This window comes from Stegodyphus dumicola, chromosome 6 (assembly GCF_044657685.1).
Source record: "Stegodyphus dumicola isolate Sdum_Otavi_A_Nest chromosome 6, ASM4465768v1".
Taxonomy (NCBI): Eukaryota; Metazoa; Arthropoda; class Arachnida; order Araneae; family Eresidae; genus Stegodyphus; species Stegodyphus dumicola.
The window spans coordinates 123,184,679-123,200,869 of NC_140773.1; the positions used below are offsets into that span (position 1 = coordinate 123,184,679).

General features: G+C 34.3%; 1 protein-coding gene across 3 annotated transcripts in view; it reads left to right on the forward strand.

Moving 5' to 3' along the window:
* LOC118187527 (transmembrane protein 114) overlaps window positions 1–2,950 on the forward strand; it is a 174,190-nt gene extending 171,240 nt beyond the window's left edge. For all 3 annotated transcript variants that reach the window (XM_085818880.1, XM_085818881.1, XM_085818882.1), the window contains exon 5: window positions 2,135–2,950. In XM_085818880.1, coding sequence (XP_085675006.1) covers window positions 2,135–2,385 — 251 coding nt within the window. In that variant the 3' untranslated portion in view covers window positions 2,386–2,950. The remainder of the gene's footprint in view (window positions 1–2,134) is intronic.
* Window positions 2,951–16,191: the final 13,241 nt, after the last annotated feature.

Here is a 16,191-nt window from a genome sequence, read left to right on the forward strand (position 1 = left end):
TTTAGTTTAAAGAAGTTTCAGGTATTGCTTAAGAAAAGTAACTCTAATAATAATGAAAGGAACCACGTTTTGAAACAATCTTCGAAAGTTCAAATAAAATTGATATAATTGTATGGAATATCAAATCTTTTAGAATGATTAACCAAGTACTATGGAAATAATCACGAACCCTTCAATAAAATAAGTAATGTTTTAAACTGATGTTTTGCGTTGGCAAGAAAGTAATAATTTGGGTTTTCACAAATACTAGATAACGCTATGTTCGTTTTATTATTTTTTGGTCAAACTTATTTTTTTCTTATGAGGTTTGGAAGCTGACATTTTTAAGTTGCTACAGAAACAAATGCCATGTATTTTGTTTACAAATGTTAGTTTATGGACAATTTTAACATGGGATGCCAGAAATGTTTTTGACATATTTTTTTTATCATAAATATCATTGACATATTTCATAAAAATTTTCGTTCTGGAGGTTTTTCTCTTGAAGATGACCAATGATCTGGCCACATTCTGACGTTGATGATGACAAAATTAAAGTCGTAATTGAATTGAATCGTCATATACTGTGAGAGAGATTGCAGAAATGTTAAATGTATGACGCACAATAATTGGAAATCACATAAAATATCTTAGACTCGTTAAGAGGCTCGATATTTGGGTTCCGCATGAGTTGAAAGAAATTTACTTACTACAAAGAATCAATATTTGGAATATTCATTTCAAACTTACTGCAGTTCACCCGTTTTTGAAACGAATTATCAGTGGTGATGGAAAAATGGATTGTCTTCAATATGATTAGCAAAAAATATCATGGTCCAAGGCCTGATGAATTAATGCAAATCATATCGAAAGTTAAATTGCATCAGAAATCGATTATGCTATCAATTTGGTGGAATTACAAAGGTGTTTTGTATTTTGAGTTGCTTCCAAGCAATCAAATGTTTACTGCTCAAATGTTTACTTACTCAGATGTTTACTGCCAATAACTTATGAAATCAGAGAACGCAATCAAACAGAAATGGCAAGACTTAGCATATCGCAAAGGAATTGGGTTTCGCCACGGCAATGCGAAGTCTCACACATCTTTAGGAACACGTATGAAAATATTGAAGCTTGGCTGGGAAGTGATTTTGCATTATTCCTATGGCCCCGACCTTCAATCATCGATTAAAAATTTCAATAATAACGTGGGCCTCAAATCGCATTTGGTTTAGGTTTTAGCTGATAAAAACCAGAAGTTCTGTGAGCGCGGAGTCATGAAATACCAGAAAGATGGCAAAAGATCATCGAACAACATGGAAGATATTTAACTGATTAAAGTTCATTTTTTATGTAGGAAAATTTAGTTTTATTTCACACTCAAATTCTGTAAGTGCTTTCTTGCTAACCAGAGATTATACTGCTAATTATAGTAACAAAATTATTTTGCTTTTAAACAAGAAGTTCTCTAGAAAAGAGCTAAATAATTATGATGATAATTTAAGCGCAATTAAATAAATCCTTTAATGAATTTTTACATCTAAACTTCTAATGAATCTAATTATGGGGATATTAATTAATCAGCTAACTATCACATTAATTAGCAGACAGCATTAATGCTAAAACAACAGCCAGATTACTGATTTAAAAAGAAAGAAATGCATATCCGTAAGAAATTTCCATATAGTACCTCTAGTTTGGGTGTTGGCAATAGTTTTGTTACTAAGGGTGCAATAAAAATTTTGAAAAACAATTTTTATTAACATATTTTAATTGTAAACATCCAAATTGTTAATTTAGTTTTGTAATTACAAACTTGTAGTCATAAATTATTCTTCGTAACCTGTAATTCTTCATAACTTAAAATGCGCCCCCCCCCGAGCTCACTGTTGACGATCCCTGCTCTAGAGGGAAAGGCATCTATTCAAAAAAGTTCAGTTATAGTTACATTTGCATTTTACACCTTGCTTAACATAAATGCTATTGTCAAAGTTACGCATGTGTTTTAAATTCAAATAAAAAAAGTAATCATAATTTTTAGAGCTGAATTATTCGTCTTAAAATACATAAAAGTATTTTTATTAATTGTTTTTAACTTTGTTCTTAAATACAAAGTATGCTTTTGAATATGAGCATTTCTTAATATTTCTTTCAGCTGGTGCCATTTTGGTCGTCATTGAAGTGGTGGTCAACTCTGTGCAGTATGAAGAGCAATTTCTGACAGACAGACACCCCAAAGGAGCCATTTGGTCATATGGCTACTCCTTCATCATTGCCTGGATAACGTTCGTGGTTCTCATTATCAGTGGCTTGACTTTCATGATCTGCTCACGCAAGAAGAAAGGCGACAGAGGCTCTGGCCTATCGGGAGTAGATGATGAACCGCATATTCTTGGAAGGATGTGAAAGTGTGATCCCTGCCTCTTGTCGATCTCGCACTGGTGCTGACCTCATCCTTTAAAAATACGTAACGGATTGTGGACTTTGAGTTGTATTAAGTTCCTTGAAAAAGGGGGCAAGTTAAGTCTCTCGAATTGAGAACCAGAAAGGAAAATGGTTGGCTTTTTGTCTTAAAGACGTGTTTTTATTTTAGGTTCGGCTGGAAGTACGATGACTGTATGATGTATAATTAGTACTTGCACGAAAAGTACCATATCACACATGCACACTTATGCAAACACAGAACTGCACTGCCTTTGAAATTTTAAGTAACGATGGTAACATATTTAAACTGATTTTTTCTATGTAGAGGATCATTCTGTTGTGAGAATTAGTGTGTTAACTTCCCGTTATCGATCCTCTTCATTATTCTAATAATTTTTATTAACGATAATTATGATCAAGATCGTTTATAGTAATATAAATTTTAATTATCACAAACCGTGTGTTCTAAAAACGTATACGCTGCTCAAGTGCCTATACGTGAGTGTCTGCACAATGTAATAATAAAGGAATTTGGTCTACCTGCCTACCTTCTTTTGATTTAATGCGTGTTTAACTATGTAAATAATGGTAAAACGAGAATAAATGCTTCGCTATTTCAAGTTCACTAAAGACCACAGGTTTACAAATGAAATTAAATGAATTAATATAAATAATCCCAAAACTTTCTATCTTTTTATCAAGTCATTTAAATTCAGATTTATTTAATTTACAAATTGCTATTATTAATAAAATAATAATCAGTTATAAGTATCTTCTACAATATAAAACATTCGAAGACATTATAGTGACAATTCAAGGAAAATTTGAGTCTCTTTCGTTAAAAAAATCGTGGTAATTTATTTCAACATATTTATTTTCCTAAAAATTCCATTTACAATAGATAAATGGCTTTCAGTGCGATACTTTCTGCTGAAAACCATTTTTTTTCTGTGAAAGGTTCAAAAAGCTTTGATCATCAATTGTTAATGATTCAAAAATTGATCATCTGCAGTTGCAATTGCTGATGCATTGCATTGCTGATGATTCAACCTTTTTCGAATTTTTTCATCACCACCGTAGAGCAAAGTGACCTCTTTCAGATATAACATGACTACTGATCTGCAATTTGTAGCAAAGTTATCTTTTTTAGGCGTATCAAACCTCTTTATATCCAAATTGCTGGAACTCGGAATCCTTAATGCAGTTTGAAAAGAACTTAATTCAGAAATAAGTCACTGTTGAAACCCCATGAGAATGTATTTGATTAATGGAAATACTCATCAAATCATCCTAGAAAAACTCTGTATTCTGGGGTACCTGTCAATTAAATATTTTAATGTATAATAGTATTAAATACATTGATGTAGAATAGGAGTAGGTTGCCGTAGTAAACTCTAGGATGAAGATAAATATTGAAGTATAACATTAGCATAATATTAATTACACTTTCGGATAAGGCGAGCTGAGGAATTAGAAGTTTGTGTGGCGAAATAATTTCACATATTTGGTGACTGCAGTCGTCACTGTATGCAATTTACTTATTTAGAACCAGTCAATAGTTTCATTTCGTTCTATTGCTATAAGGTATTTTACTCTGTTATAGACGTCTTTGACAACGAGTATTACTTTTTTCATTCGAGGATCTGAGTAACGCTGTGTCTTACATTCGATTCTGATAAAACATGCTTTCTACGTTGTTCTTTGAAACTGGAAATATATGACATAATTTCGTTTTAGAAATCCTCTTCAAAAATTACCTATACAGAAGTATATAATTATCACTTAATTAATTTTATTCAATTATTTGTTGTTTATTTTTTATATTTTCCTTTGAGGAGCGTTTATAATTCCTTAATTAATGATAAAATGAACAACTTTTACAATGTCTATTAAATTATTTCTGCTATATAGTGCAAGAATTTATTTGACTTCTATATTAAATTCTCTTCTGGTGGAAAAATGTCGCTAATTTTTTCTTCTTTTTAAAATTAACCTTATTTACATCACTATAAAAGCAGAAATAATTATATTTCATTTAAATACATTCTATTAAAATGTGGCATTAAAGTTTACACATCATCATAAATCTAATGTTATTTTACAGCGAAGTTTATATTTAATCAAAAGTAGTAAGATGTTTACATTCATCACATTATATCTGAATAAAAACTATCCGTAATATTTTGAAAGTGTTAGCAATTAAAACAGTGTTTTGTCTTCTTACGATGTAATTACACATTCTAAAAAGTGGCAATTTTACTAAGTTCTACATAAAAGTTTATTAAGTTCTAACAAAAACATTTTCCCTTAAAGCATTACATCAAATTTTATAAGACAGATGACATTTCCTTAAAAGAGTTAAGACACATTTATACTTTACAGACAAATTTATTTCTCACTAAATATTTAATATTTTTTAATAAATATTTAACCTGTCTTCTCTAAGCCATCTTACAGCACGCAAACAATAGTAACATTTGATTAGGAATAACGCGCAGACTAATTAGGCATTTGACTAAAATTCTTATTTGATCTCTCTTATTGTTATTTTTTTAACCATTGGACTATTTTATTTGATTGCTGTTGGACCTAACAAATATTTTTTCATCAACACTATAACCACTATGCCTATTGCCTATGTTTTACTGGCCTTGAAACATTGTTTCCACAAAATGCATAATTCATTTTTACTTTCAGATTTCCTTTTCAAACTGTGCATATCATAATAAGTTATCCATATATGAATCAGACATATTTGACTTTTTTGATATTATACTGACAATAAATTTAAAACTTATATTAAAATATTACTACACTAATTCTTTTTTGATGTCAACACAAATTTTTATGTAAGTTCCTCTTTGGTATTGTTGCGTGCGTACGGGTTCGTTATGAAATGAATGCACAAGTCCGATGAAAAATGAACAAAAATTTATTATTATCACAACAAAAATGCTTAAATTTTCTCAAATTATCATGCAGTATTACAATATCTCACAGTAGTTATCTTTTAACTACTCAAATATCCAATAGAACGTAATTCAAAACAGCTAAAGAACGCTAATCCGCGAATTCGCTACAATCAACAAGAGCAGTTTTCTAAACAACAACAAATTAAGCAACTGCTACAAACTGAGATGTTTTCCTCCTTTTATAAGCTTTTAAAATCACGCGCTAGAATTTTCCAGTACTTTCTCGAAATCAAAAAGAGATATTTATTTATTTAACGCACGCGCTCTTGTATTTTTAATTTTTCCGGCTTAGCTTTCTTTTAATATTCGTCACGCGCTGCACTGCGCGAGAAATAAAACCATTTAATTTATAATTGAACTAACATTAGCTTTTTAAATAGCAAATTCGTAACACTGCCCCCTTCCCAAGGACTGCACGTCCCGGGCAGTACAATCCCTGGACAGGAAGCTAAACTTACAACTGTGGCAGAAATGCAACTGAGGCATAAACATTACATTACAATATCAAACAATATAAACAATAAATGCAATAACTAACTTAAACAAATCAAATGCTATTAAATACTAAATACAAAACAAATACTAAATACAAATCAAATACTAAATACAAATCAAATCAAATACACATTTAAAAACAAAAAGGACCATGGTCTGATACTATTTACAATTATTTACATTACGTACTATGGCCATAGTAATAAGCTAACCTGTCGTAAGAGTTCGAAGACTCACGGATCCGAACCACGACGTCATTTAGCCTGTTTAGGATTGTGTGCGAACCATCCCAAGGTGACTGTAAATCAGGCCTGACTCCTTTTCGTCGAATCGGGTTCCACAACCACACCTTGTCTCCTTCGTTGGATCTATGTCCAACAGCTCTCGTGTTGTATCTGGTCTTCACTTTCTCCGTCACCAAGTTCACTCGCTTTCGTGCGGAACGGTGCATCACTTCAAAACGGGCCTTGACATCTTGGATGTGTTCCTCAGGCGATGAAGGCGCATCCGTACGGCGATGAAACAGGCGGTCACAAGGCAGACGAAGGTCTCGACCGAAGAGCATCTGAGATGGAGAATAGCTGGTAGTCTGGTGTTTCTTTTCGACCCTAGCATGATTTCGGCTGTTTCTCGAGCTGGTTCTTTCGGACAAAGCGTCGGCATTTCCAGGTGAGGATCCCTTCTTAGGATGGATAGTCATGTCTTCAGATCCTGAAAGCAGTTTGTTGTTTTTCAAGTCTAAGGAAAAATTGTATTTCCTTAAAAAGTCCAATCCGAGTATGCATGGATCTGTAATATCCGCCACATATGCCGTGTGATGGTAGGCGGCACTTCCAAACGTGATGTTTACGTTTAACTTCCCAGTTATGTCGATCTTGTCACCAGACGCAGTCTGAAGGGTAACACAGGATGGCGTCCAAATAAGTTTATCTTTAAACTGTTCAGCTAAATCTTTCCTAATGATGGTAACATTAGCTCCTGTGTCAATGATCATTCTGCAAGGAACTCCATCGATATTCCCATTGATGGACAGTCCGTTATTGTTGCCACTCACTGTATAAATTTTAAGAGCTTTAAAACAAGGTTTTTCACTATCTGGCAACCTCCGTTCCTCGATATGGTCACTAATTTGTTTACTGCGTTGTTGCTGGGAAATGGTCTTATTTTCCGTACCTCGGGGTGTTCTGCAGTTTCTTCGTATGTGGCCTTCAACTCCGCAGTTCCAGCACTTTAGAATTAGTTTCTTTTCACTTCTGTTCCGTCTCAAGCCACTGACTTGTCTGGTAAAATCATCTGCTTTATATTCCGTACCCTGGGGTGTTCTGCAATTCCGTCTTAGGTGACCTTCACTACCACATCTCCAACACCTTAGAGCCACTTTCTTCTCGCTCCTACTCCGTATCAAATCTTCGACGTGTCTGGCTAAATCATCTAAACGAGCCATCAGTTGATCCACTGGCTCATGGACTCGCACAGCTCTAACTGGGTAGCGATCTCTACTAGTTGCTTGCTGGGCTGCCTCGAACTTCATGGCGTACAACAGAGCGCTTTTTATGTCCTTTACATCTGCCATTCGAAGAGCTTTCTGTATTTCAGTATCTCGGATGCCGTCGATAAAGTATTGTAAGGACAGGATTTCCCTTGTTTCTGTCGGGCATTCCGAAAAGGCGATATGGGACAGCCTTTCAACATCCGCGGCGAGCTCCTGAAGTGTTTCGGTAGGCTTCTGTTGACGAGATTTTAATTGGAGCCTGCTGTAGTCTTTTAAACATTTCTCGCCGAAGCGCAGCTCCAAAGCGCCGGATAGAGCTTCGAAATCTAGCCTTTGATTTTCGGGAAGCGTCTGCAGGATATCCGCTGCGTCTGCTCTCAGAGAAGCGGCGAGATGACAGGCCTTAGCTTGGGAATCCCACCCATTCGCATCCGCAACGATAGAAAATTGTGTCCTATACACCTGCCAGGAGGTCTTCCCATCATATGTAGATAGTTTCAGAACGGAACGAGCAGGCATCGATAAAAATTTGAAACCTTCAGAATTGTTTCCTACCGTCGCTATGCACTTCTTTAGGCTGTCAACTTCTTTGGCGACGGCAGCAGAAACCCTATCATCAATTTGTTGTTCGACGGCAGAAACTCTGTCTTCTATATGTCCAACTTTAGTTTCAACCGCGTCTATTCTGCCTTCCATAGCCTCAAATTTATTTTCTATTACGCAGGTAATTTCTCTTTTCATTTCGTCCTGACCTGCTTTCATCTCATTTTTAAGAGATTTCATCTCTTCCTTAACGGATTCCTGGCCCAATTTCATTTCTCCTTTGAGGGATTCCTGGCCCAATTTCATTTCTTCTTTAACGGACCTTTGACCAGCATCCATTTTCTCTTTAATTTCTTCTTTAAAAGATGTTTGGCCAGATTCCATCTTTTCTTGGAAAGCAGCAAAAGCAGTAATGAGCTGTCTCATTTGTTCTTCCATCCCTCTTGTTATTGGCATTCAAACCCCACTCCTGACACCAAAAATTGTTGCGTGCGTACGGGTTCGTTATGAAATGAATGCACAAGTCCGATGAAAAATGAACAAAAATTTATTATTATCACAAAAAAAATGCTTAAATTTTCTCAAATTATCATGCAGTATTACAATATCTCACAGTAGTTATCTTTTAACTACTCAAATATCCAATAGAACGTAATTCAAAACAGCTAAAGAACGCTAATCCGCGAATTCGCTACAATCAACAAGAGCAGTTTTCTAAACAACAACAAATTAAGCAACTGCTACAAACTGAGATGTTTTCCTCCTTTTATAAGCTTTTAAAATCACGCGCTAGAATTTTCCAGTACTTTCTCGAAATCAAAAAGAGATATTTATTTATTTAACGCACGCGCTCTTGTATTTTTAATTTTTCCGGCTTAGCTTTCTTTTAATATTCGTCACGCGCTGCACTGCGCGAGAAATAAAACCATTTAATTTATAATTGAACTAACATTAGCTTTTTAAATAGCAAATTCGTAACAGTATAAATTAAGGAATATTTTCTCTAGTTTTCTTCATATCTGTTTTAACTGCTTCTTTAAAAATAATTTTCTTTGTCCAAAATAAATTCTCTGGACTTAATTTAGGTTTTTATCTCATTTTCTCCCGATTTTTTACTTGCTTTTAATAATGCTCTTAATTTTTACCTCAGGTTTGAAATACGTTGAAAATATAATTTGATTTAAACAAAAATGCATTTCTTTGGTTTCTTAAGAAATCTTCATCTTTCACTTAATGGCTTTTAGCTAAGTCTGCTACCTAAAAATCGATAATCTAAGATACCTAAAAATCGATGATATTGTTTGATGAAAGGAGACAGAACTTCCTTATTGCACTAATTCAAATAAATTCTGTCCTTCCTGAGAAACGATTAATTTAGAAACGTTACTCCCTTCGTTTATACGTGCTATACCATAACTTTCTTTGAAGTTTTCTTCAGGGTTTATCCTGAAATACATAGGGACAAAGTTACAGAATGTTAAATGATAATACTTAGTGCCATTAAGTAGATTAAGATGAAACATAAGATATGATTCCTCTCTGTGACGAGTTTCTGCCCACATCTGGATAGAATCAATTTTTTATAAATTTTACGTTAACTTATTTTTTCTTGAATGACTTGACATTTTTTATATAACATTTTGAGCACATCTGTTCTTTAATTCCACGAACATGCGATTTTGACATTTTCAGGTTTCCAGCAATTTGACGAGTAGAAATGTTTGGTTTCTCGAGATCTTCTTTCCTTATATCATAACTTAGCTTCTTTTCAAAACCGTTTTGATTAATATTACCAAGATAAAAAAATGTCCTAGATATTACCATAGTGTTCTCTTTCCATTGTTTTATATAAAAAAATTGCGACTTAAAATAATAATTATGCATTTATTCCTATTTGTTACCATTCCTTACGTTAGCAATCGTACATATAGTAACTAAGATATATACTATTTCACTACAGACAGAGATTATTATTTTATAAGATAAACAAATATTTCAACAATCGACTCTAGATTTTTTTTTTTTTTTTTTTTTTTTTTTTTTTTTTTTTTTTGTTGGAGAAAAATAAGTAACTGTAATTTAAAAAGTGCACTGTGAGAGCTTTATGAGTATGACTTAAATAAGATTTTCAAAGATATCTGCGTATCTTTCGGCTGAAAAGTGCAATTAAATGCGTTTTCTTAAAGTTGGCTCTACTATGTTCTTTTTTGAGGAAAGGAATTAGAATCATAAACTGCTTAACATTATTTTCTTCCGCTTGGCATTTAAAAATAAAATGCACTGCAAAATGAGAGGTATGAAAATCTCTGCCCTAGCATATGCACTAAAGGTTTTAAGGTATTATTGTTTTAAGGAAAAACTGCAAAACTTATTTAATAGAGTACAAATTGTTATTAATTATTTGTTTGCTTTTAAGATGACATGCCTGCTAAGATGACATGCCTATTATTATAAAGAAGTATCAGCATTCCGTACAGTCAGCATTCGAATGATAAGTTTCGGTGGTGTTAGTGTATTTAATTATGGCAAAGCACTCTAGGGCTATCTGCCTAAGGGGAGGGAGGCCTTCGTGGAGGACTTTCTAAGGGAAACTGGCTCGTATACACGTTACACATGGGGAAAACCACGAAAACACTCATGCAGCCAGCCCGTTCGCGGGATTCGAACCTCGAACCGAACTACCAGTGTTCAGCGACTTTACCGTTCGGCTGCTGGCGGGCATGATGTGCTTCTGGACGAAACTAAATGATTAGAAATGGTCTATTTTTAATATAAAGTAATTAAGAAACTAATATACATTCCTGAAATCTAAGCATTCACTTGAGTTAGAGTTTTATAATAATTTAATATAATGTAATATATGATGCAAATTTTCTTCATAGTCTAGTAGTAATTCCATCAAAGAGCAACAGTTTCCCTCCATTCGAAAAGAAACACACCAATGTGAAATTTAAAATTTCTCAAAACAGCAGACTTATTTGGGTATAGGTTCTAAATGAAACTCTATCAGTTTCGAAGGCGATCGGATCAAAAGTCTCTCTTCTTCAGGAAGAAAAGTGTTTTTTTAAAGCAGAGCGACGACCGTAGTTTTATTGAAAGGAATGGGCGGAGCAAGTGAACACGAAAGTAGGGCCATCTGTGGAGGGAAGCAATAATGAAACGTGAAAAATTATGAAACTATGATATTAGAATCTAAAAGCCTTTGCAGGGACTGGATTGGCGTTCATGTCATCAACAAAGAAGATAAATTTTTATGTATGTGAAAAGCTTCAAGAAAACCAGTTTACCAATAGAAGAAGCTTTACGGATAATTTTCGCAGAACCAAAATAAAAATTGTTATTAAATTTCCAACAATAATTACCTATAGAAGATTTGTTTATTTTTCCAGTTTCGGACGTAAGATTCGTGACTCTACTTTACAAAGTTCTGTTTGTTTCGCCGATTGTTGGAACTGAAATAAACTAAAGCTGGTGTAGAGTGGCTTCAGCTTCTAGAATGCAAGGGAATCAGAATTAGTCTTTAATTTAGTTTCCAAACGTTAAGAAACTTTTTGGTTTTGTATCTGCCCTTGTATGTGTTTCCATATGCTTAAATAAAGTATCTTTATGTTTTCGGAATGAATTTTTCTTTCTGGATTATCAAAATGCCAATTGGGTAGATACGAACCCATGAATTAAATTTCGCTCTTCGTTCTCAACGTAAGAACGTTGTTATCATCGGCGGGACAGGTGTTTCTGAATCTAGAACCTTGAAGTTGGAATTATTCCTTAAAGATGAATTTGAGCGATTTAACTGGTTCATATTTCCAACAAGCATTAACTAAAGATTGTATATTTTTGTTGGTTTGTAAAATTTGTTTTAAATTGTGTTTTCTATGCCGTCAGGTTCCGGAGCTTTCTTTAGATTCAAATGTTTAATTTATATTTTTGATTTCTGCTTGGACTGGAAAATGGTAAGAAGATGGTTATTCCGATTTTACTGCCGATTCAGAATGATTTGTAGAAAACTTTTAGTTTTGTTAATTTTTCATGCTGTGGGAAAAGTTAAAAGTTGTGTTAAGATACGCGTTACAATATCAGTGGGAAAAATTGCTCCTGAGAAACCTGACATTGAAAGTTGGGGTGGAATAAAAGTATTCTGGGAAATCCTAAAAGCCGATCCAAGAAACTTCTAAGTTATTTGTACAAATTTTTTCCAGATATTCATCATCGCCAATTTAATAAGTCGTTTATATATTGCTGTAGCGTTATTAAACTGTTATTTAAATTTTAATCTTTCATCGAGCAATCTACTATTTTTATATTCTCTTCTTATGGTTCGAATTTTACGTCTGTCAATTGATAACGATTGGTTCCACCAATTCAGGGTTAATATTTTAGTCGATGAATGTTGTTTATAGGAAGAAATGCAAATATCGGTAATAGCTCCAATGAAGTACTATTATTATTATTATTGATTTCCTCTTTTGCCTTTGATTCTTCAAAGGAGTTTATGAGTTCTTCAGATTTTGCTATTAATTTTGCTTTGAATTTAGCATGACCTCCATAAGAATTTTTGAATCTTTTTATAATAATATAAAATATTTCTTTTTGCAACTGGAAAAATATATAAGGATGATCGCTCAAACATTCCTGATCCAAGACAGACTGATTTGTAGTTTAGAGAGCTAATTCAGGAGTTGATAGAGTGAGATTAATCCAGCCAATGAACGTGTGACGAAGTTTGTTTGACTGTCTGGAGAGTTTAGAATTGCAAGTTGGTTTTCCTGAATAAATTTTGAAAGAGTGACATCTCGATTGCTTCCTAGCGAGCTCCCCAGACTGGACTGTGGACATTAAAATTGCCTGCTATGAGGTTGTAGAGTCATTAGGATTTTTTGAGAAGCAAGATAGATTGAAAAATTAACAGCAGCCTTCGCCGGGAATCGAACCACGGACCTCTGGAATACCAGCCCAGCATGCAGAACCACTACACCACGAAGGACACTAGGGAAGTGGGAGAAATACCTTATAAGGTGATGAGATGCTGGAGGTAGAGTTAATGTTTCTAATTCTTGTAGGACATCTTGGAGGTCTAAAGATTGTGGAGCGTACACGTAAGTGCAATAAAATGAGAGTTTTAGTGAATCTAATTTTATGGTCACTCTATGGAGAGTTATATAAACTGGAATTGGATTCAAGTATCCAGAGTAAATTATCGCAGAATTTTTTTAAAAGAGATAGTAAAGAATTGGCTATCTCATTTATCAAATTGGCAAAGAATCCTATTGGCTATTCTAGTTTTCTCGATGGCAAAATCAGGATAGTTTTTTGAGCGAAAATTAAATAAATGTTTTTCTCTTGCGCAATTGTTAACGCGCGTGGTAAAGTTGCTCGTGCTCTTCGTAGATTGATTTATAACATTTGTAAAACTGCAGGCTGTCTGTTTAAAGTGTTATTATTCCAAGGGTTGCTGCTATTATGACCTTGATAATAATTCTCTCAATTTCAGTTTTTATGTAGGACAATCTCGGTCGTTGGCACAACGAGAGATGTCAGTATCCGTTCCTTGTCCTAGGTTATTATTCTGACAGTTAACTGACAACTCTTGTATTTTCAAGTACACTTTTTAAATCTTACCCGTTTTCACAGCTGATTAATTTTTTCTTACAGTACGCGAAACGAATACCTTTATTAATGCCTAAATTGGTTGGTGTTAAGTAGCTGTTGAGTTGTGCCTGTAACTGTGAAGGAGTTCTCTCTGGATCCTTTGGCTTCAGAAAGATGACATGCTCACTCGTGGGAAATCCAGAGGTTAATTAAGAGGTAAACGCTTTTGAAACGAGACTGCTATTTGTTCTTTATTTCTTTTCTTCCCTTTGATATCGTCTGAAAAAAGTACGTCAGTGGCAGTTGCTTCTATTAGGGTAGAGTTTTGTCCTTCATATGCAGCACGACTTACGTTCCACAAGTGCAACACAACGCTCTTCTCATGCTGTGTTACGTTTATCTAATATTGCTTTACTTTCTTTAAGTGTTGCAATTTATTCTAGTAGAATGGCTATATAAAGTTCTCTGCCAATATTATACTGTCTTATATCACTCACAAAAGTTTAAAACTTTCCTGTGTCTTTGTTAGTTAATTAGCTTTTGACATTGCTTTCATTAATAAAGCCAGGAAGTTGTCACAAATTTTGTTTAATGTTGACGAAGAATGAAGTGGAGAGGCTTTATAATTAACATCGAAGTAATTTAAAGTGCTCGGGAAGTCGCCGTGGCCGTTGAAACTACAGATTAGCTGGTGACACACAGACTGTGTCGTTGACATCGTAACATTGAATTATAACTAGAATAATCAATTGGTAAAACTGGTGCTAAACCGTACCTGAATTTGTATTCTTAAGCTCTTGTTAAAAGAGTACAATAATAACACGAGGGAGGACGCATGATCTTATGATTATGTCTTGAAAATAACGCTGAAAGGAAGTTAAAACGTGCGAAATCCAAAAATCGCCCGGCGACCAGAAAGACTCTAGCAAATGATGCACTCAAAAGCAGGTGGAGATTCTTTCCCCAACGGACTCTCAAACTTCAGGATGACCAATAACGAATGATGTGAAGCAGTTACTAAAGGCTTAGCATAGCCCAGCACAAAAACGTTAATTATTTCACCAGTTTCACTCAAAACCAAAAATACTAAGTCACACTAGATGAAGTATCACTTAAATTATTCTCAACACACAAAGTCACAATTCAAATGAAAGCATAAATTGAAGGGCTCACCAACTTCCAAGCAACATCCATCACGACGTATGCCTGCTCTTTCGAACAAGACAGGAAACCATCAATATAGCAGCCACATCATCGTTTAAAATTTCGGCTTTTCTGCTGTGTTGATGGATACTATCTACCACTAGCCAGGCATTTATTAGTTTAAATATATAAATGGTTACAATGAATATACAACGATAATTACAATTAATTAGTTCGTAAGATCTTTGTTATGCGGCTTTTAGGTTATCGCTATTAAAGGATAAGTAATTGATGAGAGTTTCCAATTTGAAAAAGACAAGAACTTCCTTATTCAGACAGGCAGCGAGACGGACTGCTTGTTTTAATGACTGCCTGACGCCTTTTGACTTAGCGCGGTCGTGCGCCGCCCGACATTGCAGTCATTGAAGGCATGGGCTTGCTTCCACAGTACGATGAAACCACTAAAAAAACTGAAAAATTCATTCTATATTCAAAATCGTCTTAAGTGAAGTTTTTATATTACAAGCAGATTCACTTTATAGAACAGGCAAAGCTAATTTTTTCTAGAAGCTGCTTTAATTTGCATGGCTTTGAAAGCAATGTTACTTGAAAAAATCTTGACAAGCATTCTGAGGGAACTTTCGTTTTAGGCATAATCTGGGATTTAAATAATGACACTTTAAGATGTTTTATTAATTTGCATGGCATGTGAAATGAAAATAACCAAGGTTGGGTGGTTAATCCAGTACTACTTCCGAAACTACTGTTACAAGATTTGTGGAAATCTAAAATAACTTGGGATTTTGAATTATCACCAGATACAGTGAATAAATTCTCAAAGTGGTATAAATATATATATGAGATAAAAATGTAACTTGGCCTAGGTATATTGAAATTCATTCATTTCTGTATTGCATGTTTCTGCTGATGCTAGCAAAGCTGCGTGCAATAATTTATACGATCAATAGTTAATTTTGATATTAAGGCAATTCTAATTAGAGCGAAGGCTGGAGTAGCTCTTCTGAAACCCCTTAGTATGCCACAATTAGAGTTGATGCCTTGTAGTATGGGCGCAAGGCTTTTGAATTCTAGTATCGAAGCGCTTGGTCTGCCGCATCTTAAAATAATATTTTGTTCTGATTTTACAACATCCATTTGGTAGATAAAAGAGCTAAGAAATTGGTCAGATTTCGCGACCAATTAGATTAAAGAAATTCGTCAGATGAATAGGCATGGAAATATGTTGCGATGAGTACGAACATTGCTGATTTACTACAGCACTTTTACTTACTTTTGCTTACTTTTACTTACTTTTGCTCGAGACCTGATTACTTCCCGATGGTGGAAGTGACCTTACTGGCTAAAGGAATACTTGAAATGTTGATCGGTTGGCAGAATTGAAAGCCAGCCTAAAGAAGTAGACATGGAGAGAAAAAAGATTAAAATTGTGACCATTGATCCGGCGTCTAAACAATATATAAAATTATGATAAAGTAATTCGAGTGCTTGCTTCGGTTTTAAGATTTGTAAATAATAACCGGCAAACTCTGATCA